General features: G+C 42.9%; 3 protein-coding genes across 4 annotated transcripts in view; all 3 read right to left on the bottom strand.

Annotated features, from left to right (window-relative positions):
- LOC137277543 (uncharacterized) overlaps positions 1–27,360 on the bottom strand; it is a 40,617-nt gene that overhangs the window by 6,813 nt on the left and 6,444 nt on the right. For both annotated transcript variants that reach the window (XM_067809325.1, XM_067809324.1), the window contains exon 2: positions 922–1,093. In XM_067809325.1, the coding sequence (XP_067665426.1) occupies positions 922–1,071 (150 nt within the window). In that variant the 5' untranslated portion in view covers positions 1,072–1,093. The remainder of the gene's footprint in view (positions 1–921; positions 1,094–27,360) is intronic.
- LOC137279252 (uncharacterized) lies at positions 10,341–20,529 on the bottom strand. The gene is made up of 6 exons (XM_067811755.1): positions 20,324–20,529; positions 15,341–15,545; positions 14,455–14,578; positions 13,449–13,637; positions 12,434–12,601; positions 10,341–11,882 (listed from the first exon to the last, which is right to left on the bottom strand). The coding sequence occupies exons 2-6, from the start codon at positions 15,506–15,508 to the stop codon at positions 11,239–11,241; spliced, it is 1,293 nt and encodes a 430-aa protein (XP_067667856.1). The 5' UTR covers positions 15,509–15,545; positions 20,324–20,529; the 3' UTR covers positions 10,341–11,238.
- Positions 23,713–27,211, bottom strand: LOC137277545 (uncharacterized). Its single transcript, XM_067809326.1, has 3 exons — positions 27,150–27,211; positions 26,499–26,613; positions 23,713–26,013 (listed from the first exon to the last, which is right to left on the bottom strand). Exons 1-3 carry the CDS (start codon positions 27,153–27,155, stop codon positions 25,370–25,372), a joined length of 765 nt encoding a protein of 254 aa, XP_067665427.1. The 5' UTR covers positions 27,156–27,211; the 3' UTR covers positions 23,713–25,369.

The raw sequence follows: 27,360 nt of genomic DNA on the forward strand, positions 1-27,360 counted from the left end.
TTCCCCAGATAGGTACAGTGTGTGAGGCCCATTTTCTGGTGTCCCTCGCCGTGATATCGCTGGAATATCGCTAAAAGCGGCGTAAAACCAAACTCACTCACTCACCCACTCTCATTGGCCACTGGTTCGTTTGCCGTTACGCTTAACCGGTTCTTCGTTTATAGCTTATAAACCCAATGTGTGTTAATTTCAAATTGCGACTGGTCAATGACAACACTGCATATTGTCATTAGCAGACTGGCGTGCAGACATATAGGTTTCAAGAAACCAGACATTGAGTTTTCTCTGTGACAGAGTCTGCCTATCACGATCAACATGTGGGTTTTTTTTAGGTAACGGGTAGATTATTTACTTCTCTGAGTACACAGCCAAGATTAGACTATGACTCATGACCTGATAACCCGGGAAGACATGCTGTTTCAACCTCCGCGAACCTGTTCACTGCTTGAACTCCGATTTCGTGGGCTTTTTTGCATCGCTTTTTTCAACTTTATAGGTTGAATTGGCATTTTTTATGATTTGTTTCGGTAAGTGCATAACAAAAGGTTATCAGAATCTGCAAAGTTGTATTTCACGTTGCATGTGACCTTTAAAGCTATTACGCCCAAATACAAATAAATATACATTAGATTAATAACTTTAAATATGTATATGGGAGTAATATGGGAGGAAATTCAGCGCAAATAAACGCATCTGCAAAATATTTGCGTTCGAGTTTAACAAATTTCCAGAACCCTTGAAAATATAACACACACAATATATAATCCCCATGGGGCGTTTTGAGAATGATGACACATTCTTGAAAACTAGGAAACTAATACCTTTTAGTTCATTTCATGTCTTTTTACCCTGCATATGTTCATATATAGCCTGTTTAAAGATCAGTTGTAGGTGTATTAACAGAGGGAATGTAGGTCTCACCTGCTCAGAGGCGAATGTCTCTAGATCGGTTAACCCGAGGCAACCCTGTGTGACTACAGCAAACACTGGCATCCTTTTAGAGTACCGGTCAAAGAACTCTGGCATATTATAGCCCTCTTCATTGGTATGAAACTGTAAAATCCTCTCCATCTGGGCCGCAAAAACAGTCGACCTATTAAACAGTTATTTCACTCTTATGTAAACGACTCGGTAATAATGTATACAGTACCCTCACGGACATGCAGTAACCAAGTATCGTTACACAAAGGTTCTATAGTCAGTAGCTTATAGTGCATGGTGTCGTCAATGAGTAAGTGTACCTGCATCACTGTGTATGTAGTATAGTCATTGGGTATATAGTATAGCAAGTAAGCACACCAGTATAAATGTGTATGTAGTATAGCCAGTACGCATACCAGCATCAATGTGTATATAGTATATTCAGTAAGCATACCAGCATCATTGTGTATGAAGTACAGTCAGTAAGCATACCAGCATGGCTGTGTATATAGTATAGTCAGTAAGCATACCAGCATGGCTGTGTATATAGTATAGTCAGTAAGCATACAAGCATCATTGTGTATATATTATATTCAGCAAGTCTAGCGGCATTATTGTGTTTATAACTTTATAGTATAGTCACTGAGCAAGTATAGCAGCATAATTGTATATATAGAATAGTCAGTAAGCATACAAACATAATTGTGTACATATCATAATCAGTGAGTAAGTGCTTGTATACATATTGTATAGTCAACAAGGAAGTGAGTTAGTAAGTGAGGTAAATTTTACGCCGTTTTTAGCAATGTTACATCAATGTTAGAAATGGGCTTCAACCATTGGTCCCATGTGTGGAATCGAACTCGGGTCGTGGGCATGACGAGTGAACGCAAACCTTCATCACTCACACAGACTGGTATGATGTAGAGCCTACACAAGCTCAATCCACTGACGTAGGTCATCTGTATGTCCGTGTATACACACGTAACAGGTATTATGGACACCTTGTGTACGCTGGACATGTAAGGATAGCAGCGTGCAGAAATGAAACCCTATTCAAGGTACAAGATTTCTTTTACAAAGGGCTGACACCAATTCCTGACATACCCCATCACTATTAGACTACAGTGGTCAGCCACTACATGCCATGGATTCATCTATGCGGGGTACCCAGTTCGTAGACGCGGGTCAGACCGCAGTACTGGGAGCAGATCAGCCACTACATGCCATGGATTCATCTATGCGGGGTACCCAGTTCGTAGACGCGGGTCAGACCGCAGTACTGGGAGCAGATCAGCCACTACATGCCATGGATTCATCTATGCGGGGTACCCAGTTCGTAGACGCGGGTCAGACCCCAGTACTGGGAGCAGATCAGCCACTACATGCCATGGATTCATCTATGCGGGGTACCCAGTTCGTAGACGCGGGTCAGACCGCAGTACTGGGAGCAGATCAGCCACTACATGCCATGGATTCATCTATGCGGGGTACCCAGTTCGTAGACGCGGGTCAGACCGCAGTACTGGGAGCAGATCAGCCACTACATGCCATGGATTCATCTATGCGGGGTACCCAGTTCGTAGACGCGGGTCAGACCGCAGTACTGGGAGCAGATCAGCCACTACATGCCATGGATTCATCTATGCGGGGTACCCAGTTCGTAGACGCGGGTCAGACCGCAGTACTGGGAGCAGATCAGCCACTACATGCCATGGATTCATCTATGCGGGGTACCCAGTTCGTAGACGCGGGTCAGACCGCAGTACTGGGAGCAGATCAGCCACTACATGCCATGGATTCATCTATGCGGGGTACCCAGTTCGTAGACGCGGGTCAGACCGCAGTACTGGGAGCAGATCAGCCACTACATGCCATGGATTCATCTATGCGGGGTACCCAGTTCGTAGACGCGGGTCAGACCGCAGTACTGGGAGCAGATCAGCCACTACATGCCATGGATTCATCTATGCGGGGTACCCAGTTCGTAGACGCGGGTCAGACCGCAGTACTGGGAGCAGATCAGCCACTACATGCCATGGATTCATCTATGCGGGGTACCCAGTTCGTAGACGCGGGTCAGACCGCAGTACTGGGAGCAGATCAGCCACTACATGCCATGGATTCATCTATGCGGGGTACCCAGTTCGTAGACGCGGGTCAGACCGCAGTACTGGGAGCAGATCAGCCACTACATGCCATGGATTCATCTGTGCGGGGTACCCAGTTCGTAGACGCGGGTCAGACCGCAGTACTGGGAGCAGATCAGCCACTACATGCCATGGATTCATCTATGCGGGGTACCCAGTTCGTAGACGCGGGTCAGACCGCAGTACTGGGAGCAGATCAGCCACTACATGCCATGGATTCATCTATGCGGGGTACCCAGTTCGTAGACGCGGGTCAGACCGCAGTACTGGGAGCAGATCAGCCACTACATGCCATGGATTCATCTATGCGGGGTACCCAGTTCGTAGACGCGGGTCAGACCGCAGTACTGGGAGCAGATCAGCCACTACATGCCATGGATTCATCTATGCGGGGTACCCAGTTCGTAGACGCGGGTCAGACCGCAGTACTGGGAGCAGATCAGCCACTACATGCCATGGATTCATCTATGCGGGGTACCCAGTTCGTAGACGCGGGTCAGACCGCAGTACTGGGAGCAGATCAGCCACTACATGCCATGGATTCATCTATGCGGGGTACCCAGTTCGTAGACGCGGGTCAGACCCCAGTACTGGGAGCAGATCAGCCACTACATGCCATGGATTCATCTGTGCGGGGTACCCAGTTCGTAGACGCGGGTCAGACCGCAGTACTGGGAGCAGATCAGCCACTACATGCCATGGATTCATCTGTGCGGGGTACCCAGTTCGTAGACGCGGGTCAGACCGCAGTACTGGGAGCAGATCAGCCACTACATGCCATGGATTCATCTGTGCGGGGTACCCAGTTCGTAGACGCGGGTCAGACCGCAGTACTGGGAGCAGATCAGCCACTACATGCCATGGATTCATCTATGCGGGGTACCCAGTTCGTAGACGCGGGTCAGACCGCAGTACTGGGAGCAGATCAGCCACTACATGCCATGGATTCATCTATGCGGGGTACCCAGTTCGTAGACGCGGGTCAGACCGCAGTACTGGGAGCAGATCAGCCACTACATGCCATGGATTCATCTATGCGGGGTACCCAGTTCGTAGACGCGGGTCAGACCGCAGTACTGGGAGCAGATCAGCCACTACATGCCATGGATTCATCTATGCGGGGTACCCAGTTCGTAGACGCGGGTCAGACCGCAGTACTGGGAGCAGATCAGCCACTACATGCCATGGATTCATCTATGCGGGGTACCCAGTTCGTAGACGCGGGTCAGACCGCAGTACTGGGAGCAGATCAGCCACTACATGCCATGGATTCATCTATGCGGGGTACCCAGTTCGTAGACGCGGGTCAGACCGCAGTACTGGGAGCAGATCAGCCACTACATGCCATTATAAAACTCCTCCAATGGCAGTTCCCAGTTGCTTACGTACAAGACAAGCATGTTGTTATGAAGGCAAGATGCATCTAAAGATAGGGAAGCTGCTATGTGACTCAGGGTGGGCAACTCAAGCAGAGATTCTCACATCTGGTCAAGATAACTCAACTCTCAATGAGCATCACATCAAACGCATAAGGTGTGCCCACCAGGTTTCCCTCATATCGCTGAACATCCTCAAGCAGAATGCATACTCTGAATATTGCAAGTGTCATGGGTCCACCAGAATCCTTCAACACGTGGCATCAACGTTCTCAAAGTTTTCCATGGCTCAAATACTGTATACTATCATTGAATTAAAGCTGCTGACGACTCGTTCTGTGAGGTCCTTGAGGGAAGGAGACTTCCATCTTTATGTACAATCAATGACGAACATTGTGATTATTTTCACACATTGGACGACTCAAACAATGCACGCTGGCTTCCAGTATATGTCTGTAACATGGTTGAACTTAGCACGAATCACCCTGAAACACATGACGAATTCATAAACAGCAATTTCGTCATTCAGAAATCTTCCATGGAGTTCAGTTTTATTACCAAGGTCCAACAAATCCCCACAGGAACACAGTGGAAAAACTGGTGTTTATGAGAATCCTGAAGCAATTACCCTTTATATACTTGCAGGGCCAGGCTGTTTGCGGGTGGTAAAGGAGTTTGAATTTACACATGACCTTTTACCCCAGGCAACAGCTCATAATGAGGAAGGACACCATTTACAAGTCAAACTTGAACAGCCTGGAAACCCATTACTAGCAACCGGCCAGGAGCTTGTTCCTCTGGATACCGAAACTGCCATGCAGCCGTCCGTTGCGAACTGTCTGTTACAAATCTGTGAAGCTCAAGAGAAACTGGTGAAGATATCTGTGCCTGTAGCAGATACAATCAAAAGAAAAAAACACATGCTGACAAACAAATCGATCTGACTCAAGGAGTAAGGACCTAAGGATGTTGGTGTTCAGAAACAAAACATGATATTGGTGACACAACTCTTCCTTTCTTTCCTGTCCCACCCAAATACAGACTAGGCCAGCTGTTTCACGTAGCCTAGCTGACAGAGGGTCAAGACCTACTGGATTGTATCGAGGCACCAGTTGGTGATGCAACTGCTCAAAACCAGCAACAGTCATGGTTTTGGATATGGCAGCAGTCATCCACATGCTGCGTCCAGCAGGAGAAGAAACATTCTGTCTATGTGACCCTTAAGGTCATCCATATCTTGAGGCCCAGATAAAGAATGGAACCAAGTGGATTGATTCGGTATGGGATGGCCACCCAGAGAGCAAAAATCTTAAAGACTTACTCATCACTGCCGTGGGAAGGGTTCAAGAACAAGAATTGGTGATGGCAGCACCCTGGTACCAAAACATGAATGGAACAGTGGTTTCCTCAAATGAGGAGAATCAAAGAATTCTTCTCCAAAACGGACATGGATGGAAAGCTCCTTCTGAGTACCCACTCTAGAAATGTGCCTCCAAACCCACAGTGTGACCTTGGTACACGACAGCCATGCCACCACACCGAGGCTGACACAAGAATCATCCCACATCTCTGACATACTGCAGAGCACGGTCACACATCAGCCCATGTTAGCACTGTTGACAGCGATATTGTGATTTTGGTTCTTTGAGACCTCAGGTCTAACAGAGCTCTAGGTAGGATTTTGAAGTTTGTAAAAAGTACAGAGACACACCCAAATCCATGATATGTACTCTCATCTTGGTCCATCAATGTCCTTGGCATTACCCCTCTTCCACAGTCTTATTGGCTGTAACAAAACTTCACATGCTCTTGGATGTGAAAAGAAGACTGCATTCACAACCTGGACAAGTCTACCTGACAAGTCTACCAGACACTAGTGGCCCCCAAAGAAGATCCTGAACATATCGTCATTGAGTCGAGACACATGCAACAGAATGAGAGATTTGTTGTACTGATGTGCAGCAGACGTTGTGGAGCAAGGCACCGTCTTTTCACTTCCGGAAGCAGGTCACTGGAAAACCTCCTGTCTCCTCAGTCTGCGTCTTTTCAACATTTGAAATGATTTCATCTGCAGACGAGTTTCTTTTGGGAGCAGGCAACCATTGCTTACCAGGAAATCCCCGACTCCAGCGATTGGGGTTGGCAGAAAGCAGACAGCAATACCTGGCAACCTCTGTGGCCCACCCACAGTGATGCTTCAGCAGCATGTTCTATCCTCCTACACTGTGGTTGCAAAAAGGGGAAGGGGTGGGAAAGTGTAAAAAAGTGCAACCATTCTGGTATACGATGTGTCAGTCTGAAGGAGGATGCACAAACACTGACAGTTGCTAGAATAGTTACTATCTATCACTGACAGTCATGTGCAAGTACAATATATACATCCTGTGTATACTATTGTTATGATTCCCTGATTCCCCACTGACTGGATATGTGTAATAGGTAAAACATCTTTGGATTGGAACATAAATATTTTTTCTACATGATTCCCTTTTAAGTCACTGACAATATGGTACCTCTTTGAACTGAACACTGAATTGACAATTCCCAAAGTGAAACTTCAAATTACAATTTTGTTGGGTTTTCTATCATAATTTGAAGTTTTTGGTCAGCTCTCTAAATTGTATATTGGTGATAACTTTTGCCACAAGGGTTGCAGTAAATTGCAAAGCTCTTTTCATTATTACATTATTTGACATGACCATATTCAACTGTAGGGGAAAATCGTAAAAGGGGGTGGCGGTCATTTTGTTTTTTGTCCAATGTGGCCGCCACAGGGGGCAGCCATCTTGGCGCCCGTCTGGAATCGAATTAGCATGCCTTAAACTACCTCTGTACCGAATTTGGTGCTTTTGGAAGAATCTGAACCAAATGTCCGGAAAATAGCCTTTATACCCGATGTTTCCCAGGACCAATACCTAATAGGGTCAGGCTACATGCGTTAGCTAATTCGGAATTTAGTTCATGGATTCTGTCACAAGTGAACTCGCCCAGTCAGCATGAAATATTGTACAAAGTCATAAAACGTTACACCCATAGTCACTGTGGCAAGCTATTGTGCATTTTCATCCTCAAATAGAACTTTTCTCGGTGTTAAGTATTTGACCTTGTATTGCGACATCCCGAAACAGTTTGTGGCATTCTGTTTCAAGGCAAGGAAGCGTGGGTTTGTACAGATCGACGCACTGGATCCGTCTGAAGGAATGCTGGAAGAGGCCATGAAAAGTAACCTCTACCAGAGATACATTTGTGATGTTATAGGCGACAATACACTGGACATTGCTAACGGTAAGGGAAAACTGTTTACAATGGCTACAGTGCACACAATGTCAGAGCTGAAGAATGACTTAAGTTTCTTGTCGCTTTTAGCAATAACCCGGCACCAGAGGACACCAGAAATGAGCTTCACACATTGTACCCATGTAGGGAATCGAACCTGGCTCTTCGTCTTGACGAGTCAAGAGAAAGCTTTAACCACCTGGCTACCCCACCGCCCGCGACATTCGTAACTACTCGTCTCTTTTCGTGACCTACAAGAGGCAGCTTGCCGGAGTGACACGAGTAGTTACGAATGCGCCCCCGACTCATACAGAAAGTAGTCATCTGAATATGAACCAGAAATAATGTGGCCTTAATCTCTACCTGCCTTTTTCACTATTATAATTTTGCACTTAGTTTCATGCATGTTTTGTCGGTTTCGTTAAATGTGATATGTCTTGTATATGATATATCAATATATAATGTTACGAAGGGTATTTACAACGGACACAGACTTAGTGACCATGTATTACAGGTGCAGATATTTCTGGTAATTTCAGACACATACACGGTGCTCACATTAGTCAGCTTGACGTCCGAGATCTTGAAGAAACTGTCCGTTAAGTGTTATGAGGAGCTAGTGCGAGTCACGAAATCAGGTTGGTAGAACAACACCGGCAGTTTTATGGGCTTTCACTATGACCACGTAGGTCTAATACCTTGTGTTAACCTGTATATGTATACCAGTTTATGACATTTTGAAAGAAGGAATATTACCTTTTATAACAGGTATTAAAGGGCATAAACTATTATGTTTCTTAACAACTACCGATCACGTTGGATAGAGCATTACGTTTCATAATAACCATAAATCATACAGCTCTGCGTTTCATAACAACCATGTCATTAAGTATAGAGCATTACGTTTCATAACAACCATGTCATTAAGTATAGAGCATTACGTTTCATAACAACCATGTCATTAAGTATAGAGCATTACTTTTCATAACAACCATAGATCATAGAGCATTACGTTTCATAACAACCATAGGTCATAGCGCATTACGTTTTATAACAACCATAGATCTTAGTGTATAGACCATTTAATGTCACAACCATGATAGACCATAGAGTATAGAGAATTACGTTTCATAACCACCGTAGAGTACAGACATTGCGTTTCATAAATCATTAAATTCATATCAACCACAGATCATAGAGTAAGAAACACTGCATTTCACATCGATATGTAATAGAGCAATAACCTTTAGAAGCTACTACGCTTCATAAATCACTAGCTGTTGGGGTTTTAAGTCATTACTTTTGCCACTAACATATATTTTATGGGCCTTAAACTATTACGTTTCACAATGATACATATTTCAGTTCATGTACTTTCATAATATCACTCAGCAATAGCAGGTACTTGGGACCATAAACATTACGTTTTATAATACCCATGAGATGAGGTAATTTGGGGCTTCAACCAGTACGTTTCAAAACACCATGGAATTTGTGGTTTCTTAATAGCCAGAAATAACATACATCAACCAGCACTAAAACTGGCACGATGATAGTGCCATATTGAACTTCACCAAACCAGCAACTTTTCGCAACGATGAAGCAGACGCCTTGATTTTAGCTTTCGTCCAACAGCAGTCTGGCTGATACTGAGATATCATCCGATATCCAAGTTCATCCTAACTCCATAAGTCGCTAACAAGCTTTTCCTTTGTTGCGTGCAGGTGGCTACATCCTTATCAACCACTACGACTACATCTTCGATACCGACATCATGAAAGCAAATCTCGCTGACCTGGAATCCCGTGGTCTGTGGAAATTGACAGACCGGCATTATGTAGAAGAACCGCACAATGGGGTGCGTCGGTGTACGTGTATATATCAAGTTGCATAGTCGCCTGTTTGCTTGGGGTAGAGTCAAGGTGACCATTGAAAGTAAAAGTAAAACGACCAATAGTTAAAAGTCACAACGGCAAGTAGAAAACGTGAAACAAATCGGCTATAGGGCAGGGCACTACAGGCTTCCCCTCCTTTGTTGTCATGTTTTGGGGTACTGGTTTGTTTTTTTCTTGTTTTAAACCGCACTTAGCAATACAGTTATATGGCGGCAGTATGTACATAATAAGACAGTGATCATCAGCGTGAACACCAATCTACACTAATGGGACACAATGACATGTGAACTAATTCAGCGAACCTGATCACACGACTCCGTTAGTCGCCTCTTACGGCAAGTATGGGTTACTGAAGACCAGTTTTAATCCGGAACTTCACGGGTTTTGGGGGTAACTTGCGGGGTTGGGGGTGACTCGTCTGGTGAGAAAGTGTTCGATGTCTGGACAACAGGAACCTGCAAGTGACAGTCCTACTTCATCTTGCAATGACAAATGAAATCTGGTAGCTTTCATTGTTCCTGACGAGCGTTCGGAAGTCGAACATGTCAAACTCCTCCCATTGTAGTGAAATGTGTGAGGATGAACCTGTATTCCACCTTTAATTGCCTCTCGAGGAGGCTGGACTTCAGACTAACTGAAAGAACCAGGTATTGTTATACTGCACACTCTGCTAGATATAGTGTTGAACATAGGGCGAAATACGTCAGCTGTGCGACCGTCGCATAATATACCAAACAGCAGGTTTGGAAATAATCAAAAAGGTGTATCTTTTGGGCCATTTTGACTTTTGACGACTGATCGTTTTGACCTCTTGGTCGTTTTGATTCCCGAGTTGTTTGGACTTTAATACAGCATGTTAGCATTAATATGCTATTCATGAATCATGCATGCGCTTGAAGGATAAAATCTTCTGTATCCAGTCTTGGAGTGCTCATGGTGTGTTTTTGAGTTTTCCATTATGTTGCTGCAATCTAGATGGCATGACATTCCGAAAGATCATCATGGATCTGCTGTTTCAATCAGACATATATTCAAGATGAAAGGCCAATATACAACGTGAAGCACCGTAAGCATTGTCTGCAACATATGTTGCTTTTAGTACAACCAAGATACCTACTTCAGACCTATACACGAATAACATCGATGCTCCAACATATTTGGAAAGCAGATCTTGCATGATGAGTTGTATATATTACTTTACTTCGCAAACATGTCGGCTGAAAAGGTTTACTGGCCTGAAATTATGGGTGAGTGAGTTTTGTTTTACACCACACACAATATTAATAATATGGAGGCCGCAAACTATAACAAATACAACATAGGCAAAACTAGAACAGAATCAAATAAATCTACCCACCATACTATCTTGTCAAGGCAATGAAAATTAAACGTTCACATCATGTGCAACAAAGACGGACCTTGGCTTGCATCTGCTCATTGATGCTGTAATGTCCGATGAGATCTATGTTCATGTGTTTTAACTAGTTAGATAATTTAACACAATCCCACTATAAAACACATGCGAAACTTCTGCATTAGCTTATAGGTTTTGTATGTGTGCTACTCCGGGTATCATAATCATTCAAAAGACCAAAGAATGGCTTGGCAGAAATCTAAAAGTCACCGTGGAATGTGGCCAGTATCGATGAATGTCATAAGTTTGACAATTTCAAATTCTGTGAACTTAAATTCGCTTTTCAACATTTCTTCAGTAAAATCCCTGGCAATAAGCCCATCTACCTGTTTCTTTTGAAATCTTGAAACATGTTTGTCCAGTTTTAGTGACCTGAGAGTTTGTGACATCCCCTCTATTGTAAGGTCCTTTAGGTGACTGGGCAATGCTTTGGTTTTACCTTTGCGCGGTGGAAGCTTAGGTGTAGACACACTGTCTCTTTCTGTCCTCTGCGCTTTGCTCACACTAACAACGCCTGCATCCACCGAAACAGACTTCGCTCGTGGGGGAAGTGTCGGTTTGCAGGTGGTATCCCCACTGCTTGTACTGACACTCCTAGCGACCTTTGCTACACTCCATCTTTGTGCATTGCCTTCTGTTTTGGTGGTGGTGGTTAGTTTTCTCTGTAGCTCGGATATCAAGGATCCTTTGGGCGGATGTCTCTTGTGGAAGTATGGAGTAGCGTACTTTTCATCATCAGTAGCGTTGTCCTTAGACATGAGAGAGTAGGTGATGTATTCTGTAGGCTCTATGTAGGAATAGATATGGTCCTCTTTATCTACCACGCTGCTGTCAGAAAACACCACGATCTCTGAAATACATAACTCCTCCATACAGTATACCAATATTTACTCCACACTTCATCTAATCCATGACAAAGTGCTTGCATATTAATTATCGGTGGACATGCGTCTTGTTTAAGCGCCTTTGAACAGTTGAACTGGAAATCGGCGGTATACAAATGCTTAGCATAATATGATATAATTAAACTTGTTTTGTTCTTGTTTCAAACAGCTCGTTGATATTGGTTGATCAGGTCCTCACTTGAATTCATCTAATCATAGGAAGCACTTACTACTCGACATTAAGTTTGTTTCTTGTCTTGCATGGCCGAACAGCAATATTCTGTTTATATCAAATGATCAACATGATGACCATAGACTCATGCAATTAGGTTACGATGACACGCCTCCTCTAAGACAGCGAGCTTGACCACCCGAGTCCCGTTAGTCGCCCCTTATGACAAACATGGGTTCTCTTTCAACAACTTCTCGAGTAGTGTTGGACTCTTAAATACAGGTTAAACGAGATCATTGCTTCTTGGTGACACCATGAGGACTAGTGACAGACGTACGTGCTTACCTTTATTCCCCATGTTGGGAGGGATCTTGACGTCTTTCAGCGACGCTTTCAGTTGAGAATACAGGGTCTCCCACTCCTTCTCTTCCATCCCGACCACGCCCTTCACCGTGGACACACAGAGATCGTCAATGTACAGCGGAACCACCATCGGGCTCATATCCAGAGACCCTGGGGAATGAGGGAGTAAGTGAGATCTACGGTGCGTTTAGCAGTATTTCTGCATTAACACAACGGGGGACACTAGGATTGCACTTCACCTACAGTACCTACGAGGGGAATCTAACCCGGCTAGTGGCATGACGCACGAACGCTTTATCCACTGGGCTATCATCGTCTAGCCTTGGGGATACTCGTATTGAACCACTGATCATATGGAAAGAATGCAGTTATCCTCGATTTGAAAATTCAGAATGCCCGTGCGTATATGAACCTTGTTTAATCAGCTTTGCGGGAAGGTTTCCCTTCACTCGTGCTAATATTGTTCGCAAAGCATTGGCCATGATGATGATGCTATCAACCGTACATAAGCCGTCCGTGGTCAACGTATTGAATGTTTTTATGATAGTGATAGTCGGGAATGTCTATGGACAGATAGCTTTTAGAACCTTTCTGGGATATGTTGTTCGTCTGCGCCGCTCGGAATCGGGGCTCTTTCCAACATTGTCATCGCGGTTCTGGAACCCAGGGGCTGCTGTCAAGGCTCTAGTCTACAGACACCAAAATGGCTCCAACCAACTGTATTGATCTGCAGTGTCTTATGTGTCGCTTTGCTTACTTGCGACGCCTTATGCCCCATTTCTTCATTTAATCCAAAACGCATGCAATCATGTTCTTGAAAATGTTGACATGTCTTGTGTGCACTTGTTTCAACATTGAACCAGTTTAATGACTTTGGTTGTTCAGGTCCTAACTTGAATTCAGCTATTTAAGGTCTTACCTCTTTCAACATGTTTTATTCCCTGGGATACGTTGTTCGTCTGCGGAAATGGCTAAGAAACAGATGATTCTAACTTACGCCCGTAGACTCCATTGGCTATCACGAAGGTCTCCTCGTAGACGTGTGACAGGGCGAGATTACTGAGGTCTTTGGCCTTCTGTTCATTAGACCCGATGTAGAAGGCGACGTTTGCTGGGGCGGAAAACCTCACCTGGACTGGCAGTTTGTTCTCCAGGAGGATCTCTTTCATTGTCTGTTCAGGTCCCACTGAAACAAGGTTCGGGATGACAGATCATTTGATAGTACTTAATATTAAAATGAAACAATGAAACAATCGCAATAGACGGGGACGTATAACACACACACACACACACACACACACACACACACACACACACACACACACACACACACACACACACACACAAGTCAGATGATTTGTGCAAGCTCGCCTGCAATCGTTTGTGAGGATGATGGTGTTTGTATCAACGTGTATGAGCTCTTGATGTGTTTGTGTGCATACTCTGCTTTGTATCAACAGGGTGGTGGGTAAGTGGCTGAAGTTCGCACGTCACACCAAAGGCCCGGGTTCGGTTCCTTACATTTGTGTCCCCCGCCGTGATATTGCTGGCGGGATTATTGCTTAAAAACGGCGTAAAACAGAAGTCATTCACCAAATTGTGTATATATACATACAGTGTGTGTGTGTGTGTGTGTGTGTGTGTGTGTGTGTATGTTGGCCTTAGCTACAAGGAACACGCTTCATGTAAGCTTGAGTCTGAATCCGAGAATCTTGTTGAATTCCTCAGATATTAGGTACTTTGAACTTTTAAACCAACGCGGGTATCCATGGATAGAATGCAGAGATTTCCTCCGGCCGAAGCCTTTGCAAAGTGATTTGTGATCAGTCCATCTTGACTGTCACCACATACTGGGCGATGACGTAGCTTACCGCGTTTAGCGTATGACGAAAACCCAGACTGCATTCCCCATGTGGGTGAAGCCAGTTTCTGGCGTCAACAGCCGTGGCATTGCTGGAGTTTTATTACTGAGGTGTAATTCCTTATTGACTGTCATTACATACTTTTTTGTCGGGATATGACAATCTTGAACTTCATGGGGTACTCCTCGGGGATGCTGATTGTCCTGCCACGAGAGTCCCGTGCGACCACCCTCCTCTGTTTCACGTAGCTGTGGCAGAACAGAGCCTAATGAGGAGAGAAAGGATAAGGTTTCAATGGTGTCTCTATACAAGAAACATGTATCTCAAAACGCCGTTTAGAATGCTATGAAATCATAGAACGTTGAGTCACGGTGTGAGCAAAACATGCCGATGTAACTAAAATCATAACTCACTATGTAAGAGTATAAACGTCCTACATGTTCAGCAATATAAATATGTAAACGCCTTAGCTGTTCAACAGAGACATACAGACGCTTTGCCAGTGCATGGTAGAACGTATAAATGCCTAACATCTTCAGCAGTATAAATACATGGGCGTCTTACCTGTTCAACAGAGGACGTACGGACGATTTGTCAGTCCATGCAAGAATGTATAAATACCTTCCATGTTCAGCAGAATAGATATTTAGAAGCCTTACCTGTTCAGCAGAGAAGTAGAGACGATTTACCCGTTCATACAGGAATGCGTACATGACTTACTGTTCAATATATATATATATATATATATATATATATATATATATATATATATATATATATAGCGCTTTATCTGGTCAACAGAGGAGGCATAGACGATTTACCTGTTTTTGTTAGAATGTGGAGATCTTACGTGTTCAGCAGTATAAACATAATAGATTTACCTGTCAAACATATATATATATATCACAATCACAATAATATATAAACGCCTTACGCGTTCAGCACGGAATACATAGGCGTGCAGTGAGATAGCCACAGAATGCACCGACTTGGAACATGTTCGACAGAGAACGTACAGAGGGCTTACCTGTTCAGCGGAGAAAGTCTCCAAATCTGTAAAGCCATAGCACCCTTGTGTGACTATAACGAATACTGGGAACTTCTGCGAGAACCGGTCAAAGAACTCTGGCATAGCGTAGTTCTCTTCTCTGGTTTCAAACTGTACTACCGTATACAGGAATTTCTTTGACGCCATGTTGTCTGCGAATGCTGGCCATAGATGTCCTCAATGTCTGTGAAATGCATTAAATTGCATCCTGAAACTGTACGTCCTAATTGAAAAGGGTTAAAATACTGCTATTTGTCGTACAATCATTTGGCATATTTCCAGAAATATTAAACATTGATGCTCTTTAAGTGAAATCACTGAATTTCATAATATGATGCCCCTCGCAACAGAGTTCTTATATTGTACGTTCGCTTCACAATCTGACCCAAAGAACCATACAACTCTATCCCAGCGTGGTCCATTGTGTGAAGTGTGAACAGTGTGGTACGAGTACATGTGGCGTTGTGACACCTTGCACGATATCACAGACTGGCAAAGCAACAACAAATACGACAAGTGACATGTGGTACTAATCAAATGTTCTCTCCTCGGGTCACGAGCCAATAGTACCGAGTGAAAAAATGGACGATTTTGCCGTCTCATCACTGCCTTTTCTGAAGTGTTAGACTTTTTTAATTCGTGTATCTCTGTTCACATGTCGCCAAGAAATGGGGGTCAGAGGCTGTTCACTATGGTTTCTCGCCTGAAAAATTTAAGGCGAGAAAGCGATGGCCCAAATCAGTCACCATAGTTCACGCAGTGTTATTGTGTCTAAGTGTACTCAACACTCACAGCCCACGTTTGTTTGGGAATGAATGTGTTTGGTGACATTGTGTCACCGGGTCGTAAACCAAGCATCGTTGCTAAAAACATGAAGTCTACAATGGACAACAACTTCTACAGGTTCTCACATCAAAACGTCGCTCTATACAACAAGCAAGAAGTTTTCATCCATAAAGTTGTAGGCTTTATTATAGACTCGCCGTCTTCTAGAATACCGATCAAACAATGAAGTTCGTTGCTGTCCAATGACAGGCACTGATATCCTTTACAGTGTTGTGCGTGGACTATCACAGACCAACAAATAGTCCCTGAAATATTTTACTTCATAGTAAAAATTATTATATAATATATTGAAATGGAGCCCCGAGACTCTTTTCGTTTTCAGTCTGCCACATTTTCTTGACATGCATGGGCTTTCTTGGATATATTTGCTTCAACGTCTGTATGGCAGACTAGGGGTATCATGAAAAATCAAGATTTCGTTGAATCTCACTGCATTTATATGCGCCACACACTGTGGCACACACTGTGGCACACACTGTGGCACACACTAGAATTCCAAGTGTAACAGCACGCCAAAGAATCATTGGAATGAGATAGGGGATTCAGAAGGAACAGCCATATTGCCAGAACATTCGGCAGTACAAGGCACACCATGATCAGGCTATTGAGACGCTTCAACCAGACTTGCTAGACATCTGACAGTCCCACTAATGGAAGACTGCGTGACACGGGATAGCCATCACCTGCGCCTTTTCCATTTGCGTAAACCGTCTGCTCACAGTGACGTCATCAGTATCAACGGTGTTGGGCCACCGTTTCAGCAAGATCACCGTGACCGCATGCTGTCGGCATTCGGACATATAAGACCGTTTCTGAGCTTCTGATGAACCAATCAACGATGTTCCAATGTACAGGGTCAGACGATTAGAAATCGTCTCCATGCAGTATGGAGTACACAGTGTTCATGTCTTTAATAAACCTCGACTCATCCACCATGGAACATGCCTGGCACATGGTACGGAGATATGTGTGTCGACGTCATATGTCGCCGATCACGTGTTCCTGAACCTGGAGTGGAGGCGCTGGTGCAGATTCCCTCAAAGTGCCATTAGCAGCCTTATATGCAGTATGGCATATTCTCTAATCGTCTACTTCTCTATTCGCCTACAGTCTTGAAACAACACTCCATGGTCTGTTGACCACAGATGACGTAATGATAAGCGAGCGTCATCCCTATGATCTGAAAGTGGACTCTTCTAATTGAAAGAAGCAAAAGAGGTGTACAGAGGTATAAAATATATTTATTTATTGATAGCAATGCCTTAAACGTATTATTTCTACTATACGGAAACACGTATTAATAGCAATATCGATTTATGTCAATAATATCAGGTTATATACATTGTTATACATGTTGTATTCACATCTCATCAACATATCATAAATATATACACTGTCTGTAACACAGTTACGTGAAACTTTAGGTCCATTCTTGATTCAACATAATGAGGTGGCCAACCGCTTCGAGGAAACCAAAGGGGCGAATTTCTTTCACTGTCAAGTTGTTCACGTAGTCTGTCTAGACGACTATCCAAGTTTCGGTAGATCCTGGATCTGGAGCGGACAATTTCCACTTGTCTCCGTGCGAGTCGGTTTGTTGTCTCTAGTTTCTTCATGGCGATCACAAATTCACAGATGTTTGGGTAATGTTTTCTAACCAGTTTCTTGAATCCGTTGTGGAATCCCCCCGAGTATGATTCGTTCTGGGGCCAGTATTTTCAGCTGAAGGCAGCAAGCAGTGTCCTCCACATCTGGAGGCACATTCAGGGCTTCAATCCACGTATCCTGGACTTGATCCACTGGGAGGACGGGCAGAGAAGCAGCTCGTCTCACATGTGTATTGAAGGCTGGGTTGTTCTTGCAGTAGTGGTAGAACTTGACGACAGAGGCCAGAGCCAACACTGCAGAAGGAAACAACAGTAGCAGCAACACCTTCATCAAGGTTCAGGATCTTTTCATTGTAGCTCTGTTGGACACGTTGTCTCAGTCCGGTCTTAACTTCATTCACCAGAGGAGGGTAGTTGTGCTCTGCGACAGAAGATATGTGGTCGTCTATGGTACTGCATTGCCCCTTGCATCTTTCTGTGACGCACGTCCGGTGTGTGGCTACCTGTCTCATAACATTCAGGCGATACTTATGCCCATTATGTAGAACCTGTCTTCCTCCTTTCTGCGACACTATGAACTCTGTCCTCTGTGGGCTGGCCATTCCGACTATCGATATTTGACAAAAACTCAATTTTATATGGTTAAGTTTGTTTAAAAGAAACTAAACCTATTAGTGAGTATACGATGATAATAACGGTTTCATTTTATTTGATCCCAGGTGTGACTTCATACTGAATATACTTATCTTCCTACACCACGAAATATTCTTATAATAACAGTCAATCGAGATCACTACAGCCCTGGTCAGGCGGTTCCATTATAAGTGTGGGGGTGCATTTTTTCATCCTAATTAGCAGTGTATGAAACTCCAGCCCTGTGTTAAATATAGGAAATTGAGGTATGGTGATAAAAGAAAGTAATTAATGAATTACTTGTAGTGAGGTAAACTTAAACATGTGCAAAAACAAATTTAATGAAACAATGACTTGGTAGTCACTGTTTATTTATTTAGTGTCACTGCCATCAGAAAACAACGACATTACTCATTGGCTGAAAACATTCTCTAGACCAGTCACACGTAGTGTTAGATAATTGGGTAGATTGATCTGTGGAAGTTACAGTTTGATTGACCATGAACTATACAGACATCGTCTAGTTACCACAATTGTAAATTATTTTCGAAATATTTCCAGTAGTTAATGACGTGGTCAAATACATACCCCTGAGAAATGTATTGACACACAGGGCCGACTATATATAGTTGTAACTTGCAAGCAGCGGCTATTTCATACACTGAAATTAGTCAGCTTTGTTTTTGTTGGCGAATGGAAACGTGACCGAATAGAGATGTATGCGACTGGAGACTAAACCTGCAGTATACATGTCGGACCTAGAGAAGGACTGAATGTTTTACAGAAATATTATCAGTCAATTTTAGGACGACATTTCGAATTTCGTATCTCACTATCGTCTTTCTCATCGTACATCTATCGCCCTTCGTAACATACCACCGGGTGTTATGGTTTCCCAATGCGTTCAGCATTACCATGCAACAATTACTAGAAAGCTAAGTTAGGACATGTTAATCCAACATAGAAAAGTATCACGACCTTGTAGGATTTTTGCAATGGTTTATGTTGGTTGGGTGGTTGGTTGTTTTTTTGTCGCAGCACTCAACAATATTCCATCTATATGGCGGCCGTGTAAATAATCGAATCCGTGCCTGTTTGGTCTCGCTGTATGCGTTTCTATGCAACAAAATACATCTTAAACGATGCGCGACATGGATTTAGGACCCCGTGGTACGAGATGGATGCGACGTCTTTGTGAAACTGTCGTAGAGGAGGTCGGAAGAGGGTCGTGAACAATTAAGGTCGTATGGACTACGATTTCCTTAATTTAGGAGACTTTTGTGAAACGCACCCCAGGTCCTCCTTGTCTATGTCACAAACGGCTTGCTTGTTTACCTGCGAATACTGTTGTGCCGAGGTTATCACGCACAGTACTTGACTATGTCCAATGTTTCATTATCGGTGTACAGTTCAATGGATTGTGTACATATACACGGAATCAAGGACAGAAATATGATATTTAGCAGTCTTAAAATACCGTTTTGTCGTCAAACCATTTAAACCATATCAGATTATATATATTAAAATATTCTCAGCGCTAAAGAAAAAAATAAAAAACTCGTCAAATTATAAGGAGATCTGTAATGGCTGTAAGGAAAACTTTCTGGTTCCCTGTTAGCCGAGATATTCAACGCAATCTTCCAGTCATTTCTATGTACCATGTGATCATCTGAATAGAAATCCAGTTGTAAATGACCCCTGCAATCTAGATATACTTATGACACAACTGTATATAAAGGGTCCTCTGTGTTCAACCCCCAAAATATTATCCAGGCTGATGGTAGATGATCCATCTGCCATGTTAATGTGGTAGACTTGACAGCCGTTGTACAAATCTATATTTAACATCACCAGTGACATTGCCTGGATACCTTACCTTATCGTCCTTTCCCTGTAAAAGCGGGTTGTGTTCCGTATCGTTTGACGGTTGTTTGTCCCCCTACACACAATGTAACTACACTCACACCAAGGATCAAAGCGTGGATCAGGTTTTGTACAGGGGTTAAATATAACGTCACGTGACATCATTCACAGGACAAAGCACAGGGAAAGAGCCACTCTAATCCATATGCTTCTGCACTTAGGTTAAGAGGCACGTGTTATGTGCACTGCAGAGAGGTGGCTATTACCGAGAGTTTCATATTGCGATATATACATATACAAACATATTGACTGGAAGGTGTCTGTCAAAAATTCGTAAGGCTGCATAAAACAATTAATTCTCGGGCACATTGTTTCAAAAGTGACGAGGTTGGTAGGATTCTTTAAAAACATTTATAGAAACAAAGTGACAAGGGAGGAACAGAAATACAGCTTGGGAAATTTAGCATGTGTTAATGAGTTGTAGATTCAGTGACACTCGTTCTTACAGACACTCATTCTTATAGTGGACAAATGGATGATGGGGACGCGGCCAAGTCAAAATTATTTTTAAAAAAATCGCAATAAAAATTTGTTACGCATGCAAATAAAAGTGACGCGATGCCCGAGACACATTTCACTTTTTTATTTAGCCTAACAGATCTCTGTGAGCGACATCATTTACTTACTTGCACCTTAATTGCAAGCCCCTCCTACCCATTGTGGATGGCTGTATGTCAGTGGTTTACAGATATTCAAAATCACATACAGCCTTAATGTAGAATCTTTAATTCAGCACACACACGTACAGACACATCACCACACACTTACAGACACATTAACACACAGACGTACAGAGACATCAACACACACGTAACAGACACATCAACACACACACGTACAGACACATCAGCACACACGTAACAGACACATCAACATACATTTACAGACACATTAACACAAAGACGTACAGGCACATCAACACACAGACGTACAGACTCTCAACACATGTACAGACACACCAACACACATTTACAGGCACATCAACACACATGCAGAGACACATCAACGCACACATCCACATCAACACACAGACGCTCAGGCACATCAACACACAGACGTACGGACACATCAACACACATACAAACACATCAACAAACTGACGTACGCACACATCAACACACACATAGGCACATCAACACACACTAGCAGACCTGTCAACGCATACACGTACTGACACATCAACACACAGACGTACGGACACATCAACGCTCACACGCACAAACACATCAACACACAGACGTTCAGACACATCAACGCTCACATGCACAGTCTCATCAACACTCAGACGTACGGACACATCAACACACAGACGTACTGATACATCCACACACACACGCGTACAGACACATTTCATACATTCATTCCAGTACGTTGTGACACAACTGCACTTTATTCGTCCCATCGCCCCAGCTTTCCCCATATCCATGTACATGAGCATCAGCACAGCATAGTCTCAAGAAGCACCCGACTTCAGAAAACATGTTGTAAGTAGTGACAAACTGAATGGGTGGTAAGCGGCCTCGCGGACTTGGTCCTTGACACATTCATGCCATTGTTTAATCACGTTCGTAGGCAAATGATATCAGTTCCTGGAACAGTACCCAGAGGCGGTTTTCTGGATTCATTCCTCATTCAGCACTGCAATCTTCCCTTAATGTACATTTCCATGTGTGCGTTTTAAACCTAATAGACGGGTTACACCTAATATTCTTACTCACGCTGACATGATAGAGGTTTGCCTCCGACTTCCCAGTGCCCTAAACTACTTGGAATAATTGAGAAACATGTGACATCAATCCAGGGATAATCCAATGATATGACATACTTGAAAGAATGGGGACTCTATAGGTAGATGAGTGATGAAATGCAAATAGTCATTTGTCTTGTTTCCTCATTTTGAGGATAACTGAAACAAAAGAAAAGAAACAGGAAATCGGGTATCTTTATCCGAAGTCTCAAACTGATGCTGTAGAAGATGATCTAATAACAGCATTCCAGAAGTTAATAATAACAGCACTCCCCTTCAAGTAAAGTGGCCCCTCTTCAAGGTGTATTTGTCCTTTGCGTTTATAGTTTATCAGTCTGAATCATCTGCGAGATGAACAGAAGCCTATCGTGGAAGATGTTTTGATGCCTGCAGTTAGTTACGATATAAATATACTGTGTTGGAAAATTAGAGGTGTATAACGTGATTATATACCTCTCAATGACTTTTATTATCACATCACAATCCAGTAGATACTGAAGTCATGGTAGCCTGGGTGCATCTGAGACTGGACATAACAATTATACAGTTCAAGCAGATCAAATAGTACATTATAAAGCTTTGTGCATTTTTCCGTTATCACGTTTTAAACCACCCAGTAACATCTTTTTTGTTGTTCAGTATAACCTTGTACCATTGGAGACCATTACGCGACAACTGCAGCTGCATACGTCGCCTGACAACTGATATTCTGTGTGCTTATGTCCCTGCACTTGTCAGATATCCCTGTAGGCTGACTGGACCTACATGCTTTACAGTTTGTTGTTCATTATCTAGCCCGGACCGGTAGGACAGCTTAAATATACACCTTGAGTACATGCATGTCCCCCTTTTGACATAGTCACAACGTAGCGTGGGACTGACTCATTATCATACATACACTGAGTAGGGGTACCTCCAGATCTCTTCTCAGCCCTGAAAATGGTTAAATAACGGCGCAACGCGGAAGTTACTCGCCATTGTGTTATATTTGTGTGTATGGAGGGTGGAGTATACCCGTCCTGCTGGTATGGGTGACAACAAATCTATCTGTCATATGCTAGACGTCCTTGCCTGCACCTAATAACCGTAAAGGTATTCATTTCAATCGCTTAGGGAAGGTTTATCACGTGCACACTGTGTACATATGCTTGCCAATTTAATATAAAGAACTTAAGCCATTAAATAGTATTTATGACAAAGAAGTGCGTGTCTGTATCGTGACGAATTCAAAAGATTGGTGTGCAGCTTTCCTTGAAAATATTGAGAAAATCTTTGTTACACTGACAACAGCTTTTATGTATAGGTGTTACATTATGGAGTGAAGTGCACAATATGGGAGGCAACTCTTGTTGGCCTAAGAATGAACCTTACTACATCAAGAGTTATCTCCCGGTCCGAGTTCACATGGCATATTTGACAGCAGAAGAGAACAGAAAGATCACTATGCTCAATGTTTCTGTCTGTGATTAGAAGACTAAAAAACAATAAATGCTCACCGACAAGAAGACACAATCGACTGATCCATGCCAGGCGAAATTGAATAGGAAAGACGAATCATATTTATTTAAACTTCCATCAGGGTGACAGATTATAAATAGAAAGACAGATTGTTTATTTGTATATGTACATCTGTAAGAATCCTAACAATGCATATATGCGCTACCTGTAGGTACGTATGTTGTAGGTACATAATAAATCCATAGAGACACATTTGTAATTCACATTACTTTCTCTTAACCCATGTATGTGGTACAGCACAAGAACAACCTTAAACAATATTTGTTTATATTTGCGGAGCAGCATACCGAATTTTTATCTCGACGGTTGGTTATAAAAGAAATTAGGCAGGGATAATTTCTGAGTATTGCATGCATACAAGTAGTACATGGTACTCATCCTCTTGCGATAGATGGACACTGGATATCTTTTACATTTACAGTTTCGGCAAATCGTACACCTTGGACATTAAAATTGTTGGCATTACATCTAAATTTAATGAGCGCACACTTAAGTTGTGATGATTTAATCTTTGAGAAGTACATTCCTGTATTAATGCAATATTTATATTCTGTATAAAAGTTGGCAGATGTTGATGAAGTTATTTCATTGTACCAGATTATAAATAGACTACATGTACACACAATTCGTACATACCTTAAAAGTTTGGATTTCAAAGAATTACTGAGGAAAACAAATAGGGGAACAGATGATATGACAAGTCTCCTTCCAGGTTTCCTCACAAGATATGTATCGCACTGTGAGAATCAGACAATAGATAAAGGCTCAATGCGATGAAGTGGTGTTCCCCTTTTCGTTTGCCTCAGTGTATTTACTCGTACCCCCTGTCTTAAGTGTATGCTGAACTGCAGTACTGTTTATTGTTTACACACATCTGGTTTAGTCTTGGCAGCTCGCACACAATATCTGTGCCGCGATCAACACATTGTGTACTTTTTTGTACGTCATTTTGTAAGAGTGGCAAATTATTAATGCATGTAGCGCACATGAGAGTATTTCCAAAACAGAATAATGGTCTGAAAACGATAAACTTTACACTATTATCACACTACCAATTTGTTTGTTTATCTACTGGTGGAGAAGACATGATTTTGAAAGCATACAACCTCCGTGACGTTTTCCCATTCAAAAATCATAATAATAGCACATTCAATGGAAAAGAATGGTACAAGATCACTAGAAGCTCTCAAACAACAATTGTAGAACGCACCGGCATATTTTCTTGTTCTCAACAGTATCTCCGGATACACCACCAAAGGGAGGAAACCCATTACACCAGTCCTCTATACCCCCGTTGTCGTTTCTGTTATGCAGTTGAGTTAAAAATTCAGCTGTTTCAAATTGTCAAACTCAGTTTGAGATTTGAGTGAAAACTTAAGTTTGTTTCGAGAAATCGGGGACACATCTTTCCTCAGGTACGGAGATCGATCGTGGGGGAAGTGTCGCTTTGCTGGTGGTATCCTGACTGCATTGCTATCTATTAGGCTTCTTCCTGACAAACGTCGCCTTAAAACTAAAATGCCAAACCAAACCAAACTCGACACATCAGATCAATGAGCCAGCCAACAACTCACATCCATTCCACAATGGCATATCCACAAGTATAACACTTTGCTAATCTGAGTGAAAAAAATAATGAAAAAGAAACAAAATATAAAATAAAAACATGAAATAGATAAACAAAAACGTTTGTGACATGTTTGTTCATCTTACTTTTTCACCGTAATTGAGGCTTCAGTGGCGTGGGATATGTCCAGTCTTGATGAATTTCATAAGTTTAACGGATTCAAACCCTGTCAGTTTGAAATCAGTTTTTAATACATCAATTGTAAATTCGTTTGCGAGGGTACCATCTACCTGGTGATTTCGAAATGTTGAAACGTGTTTGACCAGTTTCAGTTCCTTGAGAGCCTTAGAGAAACCCTCAATAGTGAGGTCTTTCAAGTGTTCGGCCACGTGTTTCGTGCTACCTTTACGTGGTGGTAGTTCTGGCACTGCCGTATTACCAGTCACCGTCCTTTGTAACTGGTTCTCATTAACAGCGCCTGCATCCTCGGGTACGGAGATCGATCGTGAGGGAAGTGTCGGTTTGCAGGTGGTATCCTCACTGCTTGTACTGACACTCCTAGCGACTTTTGCTACGCTCCATCTTTGTGCAATGCCTTCTGTTTTGGTGGTTTTTAGTTTTCTCTGTAGCTCGGATATCAAGGATCCTTTGGGCGGATGTCTCTTGTGGAAGTATGGAGTAGCGTACTTTTCAGCACCTCTGACGTGGTCTTGTGAAAGGAGAGAGTAGGTGATGTATTCTGTAGGCTCTAGGTAGGAATAGATATGGTCCTCTTTATCTACCACGGTGCTATCAGAAAACACCGCGATCTCTGAAATGTGATTTTAGAACACTTTAACAACGACAACGCAACACACAGAAGTATACGCATGAACTCAGCTGTGTGAATAAATGTATCCGGTCAATGAAATGAGTGAGTGAGTTTAGATATACGCCGCTTTTAGCAATATTCCAGCAATATCACAGCAATATTCCAGCAATATCACAGCGAACATCCGAAAAGGGGTTCACTCGCTGTGCCAGTGATCTTGTACCCATGTGGTGAATCCAAACCCGTGTCTTAGGAGTGACGAGTGAAAGGATTTATAGTAAAGACTCATAGTAAAGACTTACCATTGTTTCCCAGGTCGGGAGAAGCCTTGACAACATTGCGTGAAGGCCAACAGAATCTTACTATCGTTTTCCAAAGTTAGACGAACTTTGACAACCTTAACAGAGGGCTTTTAGTATCCTTCCATTATTTCCCAAGTTGGGAGGAACTTTGACAACGTTCAGTGAAGGTTTATATTATCTTACCATTATTTCCCAAGTTGGGAGGGACTTTGATATCTTTCAAAGACTGTTCTAGTCCAGCATACATGGTCTTCCACTCCTCATCCTTCATACCGACCACGCCCTTCACTGTAGACACCTGCAAGTCACTGAGGTATAGGGGAACCACCATCACCTGCTTATCCACGGCTCCTGGACAGGTGAGAGGTCTGCGTTATAGCTTTACACTCTACCCAATCAACTAGAGTCAATCTAAAGAAACATTCTCTTGAAAACAAACTGTCTTTTGCCTTTGAAAAGTCAGATGTTTAGTGAATGCGTTTAAGCAATATTTCATGGATGTCACAATGGGGACACCAGCAATGTGTCACTGTGGGGCGTGGCGTGACTCTTTAACCACTTACCCACTCTACCGCAGCATCAGGTGTAGAAGTAAGCATGGACATGGTACTACCTTTAGAGCTATTACTGAAAACATCTGTACCTTCTGGAATGGGAAACCAGGTTTAGACTTATATGTTTCGAACTTGAAAATTTTAAATTCTACATCAAGCACTTTGCGATCCCTTTCGTCGGTAAATGTATCTGTTTGTTGTGAATGGTCAATGTAATATAGTAAAATCGTTATTCGTAGAAAATGTTTATAGCTATTCGGCAGGCAGCATTTAGACGTACGCCCATAGACACCACTAGCCAGGATGTAAGCCTCCTCGTAGATACGTGATAGTGCGAGATTGCTGAGGTCCTTGGCCTGCTGTCGATCAGACCCCACATAGAAGGCGACGTTCGAGGGAGCAGCAAACTTCACCTGGACTGGCAGTTTGTTGTCACGTAGGATCTCCTTCATTGTCTGTTCTGGCCCGACTGAAACATCAGGAGTTTCACA

The sequence above is a fragment of the Haliotis asinina genome, chromosome 3, assembly GCF_037392515.1.
Source record: "Haliotis asinina isolate JCU_RB_2024 chromosome 3, JCU_Hal_asi_v2, whole genome shotgun sequence".
Classification (NCBI taxonomy): domain Eukaryota; kingdom Metazoa; phylum Mollusca; class Gastropoda; order Lepetellida; family Haliotidae; genus Haliotis; species Haliotis asinina.